Here is an 11,854-nt window from a genome sequence, read left to right on the forward strand (position 1 = left end):
ACTGCACATTAGTTGCATATTCTTTTCCTTTATGACACGATTGTTTTCACTGTATGCTTGTACATCTGTGTGTCTGTGTTTGTGTGTGTGTGTGTGTGTGTGTGTGTGTGTGTTGAGCAGAATGCAAAGCATGATGAGGCGTGGATGATCCTGAAGCAGGTCCATGACACTAACTGGAGGGCCAAGGGACAGCCAGAAAAGGTCTTTACTGTAAGTGAATGTAGCTATCTAAAGCCCTGTTTCCATTAAACACTTTCAGTATGGTACCTATGGAACCAAAAGTAACCCTTCAGACGTGGTACCTAGACCCAAGGTCCATTTAGCGTTTCCACCACAAACAGTACTTAAAGGCGCTGTATGTAAGAATGTGGCCAAAACGGTTACTGCACTCAAATTCAAAATACTGCCGCGAGTCGTGTCCGACCCCCTCCCCTACAGATTCGAGGTTGCTGGACAGCGGCATGCTGGAGACTGATTTGTTTGCCCACGGGCGGCTGCCGTGGCAGGGCCGCGTCACCGCCGCGTCACCGCGTCCTTGATCTTCGGTTTTCCAGCGGACCGTTCGAGCAAGTCCGGCTTCTCTGCTGCTAACGCTGCTGCCGGGATACAGCTGAGGAGGAGCCGGCTGCTAATGCTATGTACCGGGACACTGCTAATGCTGCTTGCCGTGCTGCTGTAGCTCAGTCGTAACTGTAACTGATGCTGAGACTCTACTGACTGCGTGACTGGTAGACGGCGGTGGATGGCGCTACAGGCCAAAACACAAATTCAAAACATAAACATGATTTGCGGACTGTAAAAATTTTTTTTTAAATGCGAATATTCTGGCTGTACTATTGTTGTCAGTGAGATCAGTATGTTATATTAACATTATTCCTTAGTCTCTGTGACATATTAGGATGATTTTACAACTATTTGCTTTAGATTTCTTACATATAGCTCCTTTAAATGTGGGTGGGGTTGTTGTCACTCACTTGTTGTCTTTAGGGCCCTGAGACACCAAGCCAATGGTCAGCTGTCAACCAGTAATGGGCCACTGGTGAACGTTTGTTGCTACAGTATTTTGCAATGTGTCCTGCAAAGTTGACACTAGCTGCAGGCCAATTCAGCATGTTGAATCAGGGTCAGACACAGCAAATGCTATCTGTGAATGATAATCACTGTAACTGGCAGTTGAGCTCAGTGAGAAGAGAAATGTAATTGAGCAAACACACAGCTAATGTCAAGAGGGCATGAGATAGAGTCGAAATTATTATATTTGATAAGATTCTTTTCTTTAGCACACTGAGCGCTTTGGCAGAAAAGGTTTGTTATTGCTTGTGTTGCACAGTAAATAACATCAACATGGCTCTGTTCAAATGTGACAAAAAAAGCTTAGAACTGTTACAAATTAAGAATCAGGCCGTCTTTGAATCAGAGCAGAAAGAAGGCTGAAGTCACCCTGGTTGCTATCAGATTTAATCTGATGTGATTTCACTATGTTATCAGTGCCTTTTTAAATTATAGTCTAAAATGCTGTTCCTACAACCTCTGTGAAGAATGATAGTTTAATTCATTCATTTTTCAACACTATATATTTTTTCCCCTGCCTGACAAATTAGTGGTAGTGACTACATTCAGATTGTGCAAGTCTCATCTCTAAGTCAATAGCCTATATTATATTTTTAGATATCTGAAGAGCTGACAAGAGCTGACTTGATTTTTTCCTTCCTTGAAATAAGAGAAAATAACAACTAAAATCTTCCCCTGGGATTAGGTGTATGATCCAGCAGACAAGACCTCATACTGATGTTAAAAGCATGTCTGTCATATTCATGAGAAGCCACGTGAACAAAAATCAAATGTTCTTTTAAATCTCTTTTATCTTCTCAGGTGACTCACATCAAGGCTCCTAAGACAGCAGAGGATGAGTTTATTGAGATTCAGAGTGCTACAGGAACAGCTGTACAACGATGGGCTGTACGCTCACTAACACTCTGTAAACTGGTATGTATTACATTCCCAATAAAAGAAGGGATTAGAGCTGGAAACATGTTGGCTCAGTGGTTAAGACTGTGGTTAGGGCCGAGGCCTCAAAGGAGGTTGGATGTAGGTTTGTTTTTGTACGCTTCTCTTGTTTGCCTTTCTCCCTCCAGAGTACATGACAGGACTAGCAGACCACAGGACTAGTACAAATCAAATTGTGTTTGCAAAGTGATGGCGTGTCCTCACTGTTTAACTCTGACAGTACATGCTGGGATTCTGGAATTAGCCAACATGACTGTAGTTTTTCTTGGGTCTTCTTGTAGAAGACACTGGGGTCTTCAGTAAGACTTAAGGCCTGGTGTTACCCATAGACTGTATAAAATAATGGACATAGCCATGTGATGTGACCCATGGGTTTATGGACTCCTGTTTTGAAGCTTCAAGTTCGGCATTTTGGCTGTCACCATCTTGGATTTTGGAGCCAGATGTGACCATATTTTGATGAGAAGGTGGAGCTGTGGAGGAGTGAGGGGTGGATCTGACTGAGAGCCCAATGACACTGTCTGCAGACAATGACTCAAAGCAGTGATGGCCTTGCTATGAATACATGTAGCTTAACTATCCCTTAAAGGGATAGTTGGGGTTTTTTGAAGTGGGGCTATATAGTATAGTATATATAGTGTGTTAGATACACTGACTGGCAGTTGGCACGTTCCAAAGATGGTGGTTGGCATGCTCCTTGTTTAAAGGAACAGACAGGACTAGCACCCCAGAAGCTCAGCAATACATTGCTCTGCATGACGATTAGCAGCAAAACATATGTTAGCTACTTAAAAAAGGCCTACCTAAAAAAATCAATATCAGTCCAAGTGGACGCTATATTTAGAACATTTTCACCACTTTACCTTGCCATCAGACAGCCCTTTCCATTGACACTACATTTTCTCAACCGTATGACTTCCATATTCCTAAGCAAAAACAACCAACTGTGCTGTGCACTTCATTTTGCCGCAGAACAGCTGTTCGGGTCAGACTAAGCAGTTTATGGAGGAGACAACATGTACAAGAAAAAATAAATAACATCAAAATGCTGTTCACTTTGAGACAAAAGGATCCCTTTGTGAACCGGGGTATACAGAAAAATAACCTTTACTGATATTGACTTTTTTTTTAACTAAGCCTTTTTAAGTGCCTAAAGTACATTTCGCTGAAAACCCTAGTCCACAACAATGCATTGCTGAGCTTCTGGGGTGTTGGTGCTGTCTGTTTCCTCAAACAGGGAGCGTGCCGACCGCCATCTACTGTAAGAAATGCATTGACTACAGTGACTATAGATGAGTATCTCATAAAGCCCTACTTAAAAAAACCTTGAACTATATTTAAATGGGTGTAGGTAAAAATTCAGCCCCTGTACAGTTGTCATGAACAGGAAAGTTAGCCAGAGACCAATTTTTTATTTATTTATTTTTTTTGTACCAGGCTGTAAACATGTTTATTTCTGTTGTTAAGTTGGGCATTTTAACAAAGGGGTCTATGGATATTGACAGGCTTTTGAAGCCAGCCTCAAGTGGTCATTGAAGGAACTGCAGTTTTTGGTACTTACATGTTGGCTTCATTTTTAGCACTGGATGTTGCCACTTGGTCACACCAGAGAGAGGTACACCGGAATTAATCTAAACATCTTTGTGAAATATTTGGCTCTAAAAGCTTGGTGACAAAGTGGTTAAAATTGCAGGGCTAGATGGTGAACTACTGTAGCTGATGACCTAAGCACAAACTTGCTAAAGGGCTATCGCTATACAATTACAATAGCTGCTGCAGATTCTCTCTACTGTTCTGTTTACTCCCACTCGTATTTTTGTAAACCGTTTCCTTTAATAACTTATTTGACTCATAACCAATACCGATATCGATGTATCCACTTTTTTCCCACCAACACCAAAAATGATCATCAAATCTCTTCCACGGTGGTTAACATGGAGATGGCAGATGGAGACATAAAATAGAAAGCTTTCAAATGTATGTAATATTCATTCATTGTGAAAATTAATAAAAAGCATGTTGGCCGATTCTAATAGTTCATTTAAAACAGATATTGGCCGATACTGACGATGTGCATCCCTACAATATAACATATTTTTCTTTTTTCCCTGATGGTCTAATTAAGTGCTAAATTTGTTGCCCTTTTTTAAAATAGATTTGCTAAGAGGGTCTTAAAAGTCTCTAAATCTAGCGAGAAAATTGCTAAGTTGGGAACACTGAAAGCAAACACTACATAACCCTCCTCCACATTGGACTTTCCAACTCTCCCTCCTCTGCAAGTCAGCACTGTCAAGAGTGCTTGCTGCTTGTCAATGCTGTGAATTTGTGGGTCAAAGTTCGCTAAAGTTGAACTTGACACGAAAAATGTGGGCAGATTACTTCATATCCAGATCCAATTATGCACTGGACTGAATATGTAAGTGTGACTAGGCCTTTATCCTGTCCGTCTACACTTGAGATAATTAAATACTGTAATATGTAATATGCTATCTTGTGAGTATAACAATGCTACTGGTAAATTTCACATTTTCAATTTAAGTGTAGGGTTAGTGTAGGGATATTTTCTTATTTAATAAAACCAAGAGACAGGGGTCTTCACCCAACCGTAACTGTAAAACAAACCTTATTTTGGAATCATATTGTTAAGAGATAGCAAACACCCAGTAGCACGTACGGTAATACTGTATAAAGTGGTTCACTGCTGTTATGTGTGTATCTGTCCCAGGTGTTGAGGAATGTAGCATCACTCCTGTCTGCAGAACTGAGGTTCGCTACACTCTTCATGGCCATCATCTGGTTCTGCATGGCTTTCAGGTTAGTACACAATGTCACATATTACATCACCATCCAGGTTGATAAGGAACAGCAGCATGGTATATGTAGGCGTCTCAGACGACCTGTCGGTCCACAGGGACACAACAAAGAGCAAAGCTGTTTCAAAAATAAAAACTCAAAAACTTATTTATACAGCAGAGGAACAAGAGTCTAATCCCTGATGTGATAGAAAGCTGCAGTCTTTCTGTTAGGGTTGCGGTTACATTCTGGTTGTTTATGCACCTTTTAATGATTAAGTTTTCTCTCGATTTGCATTTTGTTACAGTTACTATGGTCTGTCTGTTTGGTTCCCTGACATGATCAAACACCTTCAGTATGAGGAATACGAGTCCAAGGTCAAGGTAAAGTGAATGACAACTGGTGCAACTCATAGAAACACAGATCAGTTTGTCCTGCTTTGGTGATAAGCATATCCATGGTTTAAATTGACATTGTTTGGTTTTAAAATACCTGCGCAGAAAACTGATTCATGTTGTTTTCTCTCTCTGTTTAGGTGTTCCATAGAGAACGAGTGGAGAACTTCCATTTTAATTTTTCTTTAGAGAACCAGATTCATAAAGAAGGGGAATACATCAATGACAAGTAAGTCTCACTGTATCACCCTCTGAACACAATGCAAACAGAGAGATTTACCACAGGTTTGAGGTTTACATGCTGAGGTATAGTGTACTTAAATATTTCATAGCAAATAAAGCATCTGCTAAATAAAAGAAAACCCACCATCTTTATTGACTAAATTCATACCATCCTGTTCTGATTCTCAGGTCATCAAATACCAATGCTTTGTCTCACCCCTCAGCAGCTAATACCCATGCACAGGGCACCCTTTAGCATCTGTATGCACAGTGGTCTTAATATGCAGTCAACATTGTGTTAGGTTTAGGCAATAAACTACTTGGTTAGTAGTGATGTACAGGTCAACCCACAGCCCTCGAGGTGGGTGGTTTCGGGGATTTGGTGGGCTCTGGGTGGGTGGGTGATAAAGTGACAAAGTAGTGTTCTGAGTAAGTAAATAACTTACAGAAACATTGTGCAGTAATCCAGCTTCCACCTTCTCTTCCCCTCTGTCTCTCTTTCTGCCTCTGTCACACAACAAGCAGCTTTATCATCAGTGCTGCTACACTCAGGCTTTCTGTTATTTGGCTTTTGAGCAAGAAAATAGGTTGAAATACAAAATGTTTAAATCTCTGCAATCATAATATCTGGTAAAATTATTTCCCTCTGCAAATAAGTAGGCCTAACACCGTGCCCTAACAGCAACGAAGTGCCTCTCTGTCCACACGTAATCTGTTAAATATGCACACCTGTAGCGTCATGTAAACAAACCACGCAAGTTATAAGCTCTGTGTTCTAGATAATGGGCTTAATATAACCATTTAAAAGATGGGTAAGTAACCTACATGCTGTCTATCTGTCATTCGTACTTTTTACAAGAGAAAACATGTTTTATATTGTGATATTTATTGGAAATGGACATACAATATAGGACATACAATATAGTCAACAGTAAGTAGGTCATTACCAGAAACTTTCAGCTCCAGTTTATGGTTCGGGTTTGGGCCATTGATCAACGCATGTTTACGGGTCAGGCAGAATGGGAAGGCACTCATAACTGGCCAGGTTGATGTGGGTTTTAAAAACCCTCACCCATGCATAACTGTTAGTTAGGGTTATGGTTATTATGTTTTGACTTAAAATAGTACATTTGTTATGGGGTTATGGATAGATGTAAGATGACATAAATAATGTGACGCCCATACTTCAGTTACGTTAAAACAACACTGACTATGAGTTCCACATGGGACACCAACAGTGGTCTACTGGGTGAAAGTCCAGTGTTTGTTTTTGTTTGTGTCTTGCTCTTTTTACTATGTAATTTGCTCTCAACATCAAATATCGTAGCAAACAGGTTTACGCTGGAGTCAGTTGAAAGCCCAATGCATCGCTGAAAGGTGCCTTTGGCAGCAGTAACATACATTAAGAAGTCTGACAAAGTGTTGGTATTTGACAACCTGGGAATGACAATGGGATTTCATATCACATAGCCAACGCAGAAATGAGAAAAATTGTTTCTTTATTCTTCTCTCCAACAGCTTGCAAAGTAGAAAAGGAAAAAAAATACATATTTTTTACTACTGTATGTTACTATGTAATTGTTTCTATATAATATAGTATACAATGTATAAGTATATGTTTAGTGCATAGTTTGTACATAAAATGGCTGTTGTGGGCCTGTTCAGTGTTAAATTGTCAGTAAGGATTAGGGAAGTAAATTTACACTCGTGAAAACCATCATCAGTTAAGTTACTGACCAGAAATCATATTGTATGACCTCTTTATGGCATTTTTCTCTGTTATTGCATTTATTATGAATCAAGTGAAGCTACAGGGCTTTCTAACACATGGTTTCTTGGTCTTTTGGTGGAATTTGAATGCCTGTACCTTTTTATATATGCTCTGTGCTGAAACATGCTTAGCTTTCAATAGTTATGCACAACCCCACTTTACCTTTTTGGAAGTAGTCAGCAGTGTGTGGCTGGTCATAGCCTTCTCTTTAAGACAGCTACAGTGTCACCAACACCTTACCTCAGTAAACATAAGCGTTAATAGGTCTATCAGTCACTTCATTCTCAGTTATGTTGTTATCAGAAACTGTTATGCATGCCGTGTTTTGTTGTATGTGTTGTATGTGATGCCTTGGAGCTCATAAAACATTAGCAATATGTCTACAGGTAATCACTTACTGCATTTGCTAATGGTCAGGTCAAACAAACATTGAATTACATTGTGAAGACAGTAAACCATGACAGGTTTATAAAGGCTTCACACTTTTATTTTAAACAGTATACTTTTATTTTGTATACATGCATACGCCAAAGGTTTATTATCTATATGGGTGAAGATAGTTAAGATACGCCCCCTGATTTTGTTAGAATCCCATAAATCCCTGTTAGCTCAATGTTTTAAAACGAAGCTGTGCATGAAAGTGTATGCAGCTGTGGCAGGACAGAAGCCCCTCTACACATAATCAGCAGCAGAGTTGCTTAAGTTTCACCATTGACCTTAGTTTTTTTGTGATCTTCCAATGTGCAGCTAATCATTTGACACCTGAATGTGCATGTTAGTCCTGGGCCTCCTTGCAGTTCATCCTCACAAAATATGTATGTGGGATCCATGTGGGTAGGCTGAAAAATGGGCTTGATATGGGATTGTCCATGAGTTCCGTATTGACCCCATGCTAATTGCCCACATGGGTGGGTTTACTCAAGTGGGCTCCACATGGATTATGCTAGGGCTACCTGGGTAGCAACTCTGCATGGGCCCAAAATGCACACCTTATCTGGAGCTAATTTAGGTAAACTCATCCTTGTAGGTAATTGGCATGGGGCCATTATGGAACCTGTGAAGAGTCTCATATAGGGCCTATTTTTCAACCCATTTACAATCCACACGGGCCCTTCATATAAATGTTGGTTGGTTCATTACATAGAAATAAAAAAAAATGCAAACAAAACCACACTTTTCATTCTAGGCCTCTTGAGCCTCCATGTGTAGATGACCTACAGTAAGGGTTGTTCTTTACTGAGGTATATATGATTTGACCATATTTGCCATGTGTGAGGACTGTGCCTGCATATACTCTGATAGCTCAGTGAGACAGATTTTAAAATTTAGCAGAAACCTCAAATGCTAATTGCTCCCAGGGATTTCTGTATAGCCTATTCATGAATGTTCATGAATTCATGAAGGTTTTTTCTCAAGATGAAGGAGTATGCAGCTAACCCTACCACTAGCTGCTAGCTTAGTTAGCACAGTGCATTTACAGCTATGGTAGTAATGCTAAAACTGATAATTTTCACACAGGCTTAAAACCATTTGTAACCAAACCGTGAACAAGATTTTTTAGGTGACTAGAATGTTAAAATTAACTTTCATGAACTGAAGACTCACTGAAATAGCAACAGCTACGGCTATGACTGTACTCATTGCATCTGCGATTACGCCATGGTTACCCAACCAATGTTGTCGCCATGGCAGTGACTCAGTGGATGGCACCCACCTGTCACTGAAAGCAGCCACATCCTTGATTATGCATTACTTTAAGCCTTAATAACATTTAAGTGGGTGAGTTATCTAAAAGTTCAGCCCCTGTACAGTTGTTTTGAACAGGGTATTTAGTTAAACAGACCGAAACTGATTTTTTTGTTCCAGGCAGAAAACACGTTTATTTCTGTTGTAAAGTTGGGCATTTTAACATGAGGATGTATGGGGATTGGCTCACTTCTGGAGCCAGCCTCAAGTGGTCATTAGAGGTGCTGCCGTTTTTGGCACTTTCATGTTGGCTTTATTTTTTAGCCTCAGAAGTCAGTGATTGGTAATTGCCTGAGTTCATGGCAGTTACAGCTAATCATTGTCCTTTCCATTGTATGCTACAATTTATTCAATCAGAACAGCTCTTGGACACAGATTGGACCACTACAGTTGCATGCACTTAGTTGAGTCTCAAAGTGGTGAGCTGGGAGGAAACTTCGGAACCAGGGATTGTTATTGGGTTTTATAACAAAATGAGGGGGCAAGAACACTTCACCTCTGTGAGAGAACATTTTTAGTGCAGATATACAGTATATTACATTACTGTATATTATTTAACTTCTATGCTTTTTTGCAGAATTGAAACAGACAGAAGGGGCAAACTTTAAATTCAGAGTGTATATAATAACTAATAGAGCTGTCATTGAATATATCATATTGCCATGGAGATGATCATTCCACCATTTTGACTCCAACACACTGTTTACATTAATGCTTATTTCCATGGCAGTATTATCAGTGGTGGCCATCTTGGATTTAGAGCACTTGAGCCCATTCTGTCCTTTCTAATTCTGTGCTCCCACAGCAATAGAAGTGAGAGTCCATGTTTTTTTTGTCTGTTGGTTTGTGTGTGTGTCCCATCCCATCCCCATAGGTTCATCAGTATAGAGATGAAGTCAGTGAAGTTTGAGAACTCACTGTTTGAAGACTGTCGCTTTGAAGACATCAAGTCCACAGACACTGTGTTTGAGAACTGCACCATCCGTTCCACTGTCTTCTATAACACAGGTAGGTTCAGCCGGAGCAGGAGCCAGGAGGACGAAGGATGCAGGGTAGAGATCAAATGTATGTTGGATTAAATCAAAAGCTGTACTCACAGGACCAAATGCCAGCCCATCACTGTCCAGTGTGGAGTTACATGGACCACACTTGAAAAAAAAAAAACTGTGTGAACTGGCTCTATCTTAACCTTGGTTGCCTTTAAGTAGGTTGCCATTGGGGCCACAGTGGGAAAACAAGTGAGCCCCGTGTGAGCCATTACTCTGAGGCACCTTAGTTGATAAAAGAATAGACAGGAATCAGAACAAAAAGCTGCATTGTTCCCGACATGTTTAACCATTCAAAACCAGAAACTGTTAACAAGTATTTGCAATGCTCACATCATACTCAATATGAAACATGATGTTTCACTATTAGACATGTCATATTGACAGCACTGCATTGCAAAGCCACAATACTTGTTATCCCTAACCTATACAGATGGTGGGCTGCTGAGGCATTAGAGTGTTTATCTAACCTACAATAAATGCTTTAATAACATTCTGCCAATCTGATTCTGCCTGTAAGTTGATTCAAATCTGAGCTTTCTGGTAGAGTTCTGACCATTGTTGGCAAAAGTTTCATTCATTCATTTAAGTAACTTTATGATGATTAAAGGTATCTCACAATGATATATGCTAGACCCCCTGAAAATCACTCTGCATAAATACATATCGATGTCCGATAAGTTCAAAAGTTCAAATTTGAGTATTATACTGCAATATACAATTCCGGGTAACCGGTATATTTTTTTAACCTGGATGCTATTTTCCTATGTTTTGTGTCTAAATTACTAGTAGGAACAATCATTTTTGAAACTGGTCCAGTATTGAGCAAGGAAGCTGAACCCAGCAGCGGCAAAACAGGTTGCAGTGTAACCCCTGGGGGCATGTTCACCCATCAGTGTATGTCCACTCAAAGTGCTTGTTTTTGACAGGCTCAGATTGTTATTAGAAGTTAGGGATGGGTGATATATTGAATATACTCGATGTATCGTGGCTTGTTCCACATGGGATATAGTATATAAAATGACTATATCATGCACATTGAGTATAAATGGTCACATCATTTTTTTGGGCCATTGGCATGAGACTCGCTTCGACATCACGGTTCTCTTGCTCCCCTCTGTGGCTCACATAAAGAAAGACTCACAAACATGATTCGTCAGTCACAGACACATTCCTCTGTCCATCCAGATCCCTTTCCCCCAAGCGATTGTGTTAACAGGCTAGGTATGCTTCTCATCTGCAGGGCTCCAGACCACTACTACATTTTGTCACATTTCAGACCATAGAGTTCCACTGCGACTTGCAAATGTTATTAATATATGCACTGGAGAGCTGTTAGTTTGTTTTCAGCTTACAATGAACGAATCGTCACATTTATTGGTGCCATGGTAACAGCTTAACTTTATGAGATTAACAATAGCATAAGCAGAGAAAGTATGTGTCTTTGTACTCCAAACTGCAACTATTTAGTCGCACTTCGCGACTATGGAGCACCAGTGTGACCTGCAAATACTGTAATAAAAGTTAGTTTGTTTCCAGCTCACAGTGAATTAATCCTCGCATTTAACAACACCGTGGTAACAGTTTAACTTTCTTCTATCTGATAACGTGAAGTTCAAGTTCAAGTACAAGTTCTCAGCAACAACATCATCACAGTCTGAGCCAGAATACTTTATTTAACTTAAAGCAGCTGTGCGGAACTTTATGTTTTCATTGATTATGAATAGATTGCAATAGATGTCGTACAGAACAGATCAGCATAATAAATTAACAGTAATCCACATGACACAATGAGACAGAGAGAGAGAGAGAGAGAGAGAGAGAGAGAGAGAGAGAGAGAGAGAGACAGAGAGAGAGACAGAGAGAGAGATGCA

At 40.0% G+C, this 11,854-nt stretch overlaps 1 protein-coding gene across 1 annotated transcript in view; it reads left to right on the top strand.

Moving 5' to 3' along the window:
• LOC126408511 (synaptic vesicle glycoprotein 2B-like) overlaps window positions 1–11,854 on the top strand; it is a 76,366-nt gene that overhangs the window by 49,966 nt on the left and 14,546 nt on the right. The window contains exons 7-12 of the mRNA XM_050074096.1: window positions 121–210; window positions 1,873–1,986; window positions 4,733–4,821; window positions 5,108–5,183; window positions 5,336–5,424; window positions 9,809–9,942. Coding sequence (XP_049930053.1) covers window positions 121–210; window positions 1,873–1,986; window positions 4,733–4,821; window positions 5,108–5,183; window positions 5,336–5,424; window positions 9,809–9,942 — 592 coding nt within the window. The remainder of the gene's footprint in view (window positions 1–120; window positions 211–1,872; window positions 1,987–4,732; window positions 4,822–5,107; window positions 5,184–5,335; window positions 5,425–9,808; window positions 9,943–11,854) is intronic.

The sequence above is a fragment of the Epinephelus moara genome, chromosome 20, assembly GCF_006386435.1.
Source record: "Epinephelus moara isolate mb chromosome 20, YSFRI_EMoa_1.0, whole genome shotgun sequence".
Taxonomy (NCBI): domain Eukaryota; kingdom Metazoa; phylum Chordata; class Actinopteri; order Perciformes; family Serranidae; genus Epinephelus; species Epinephelus moara.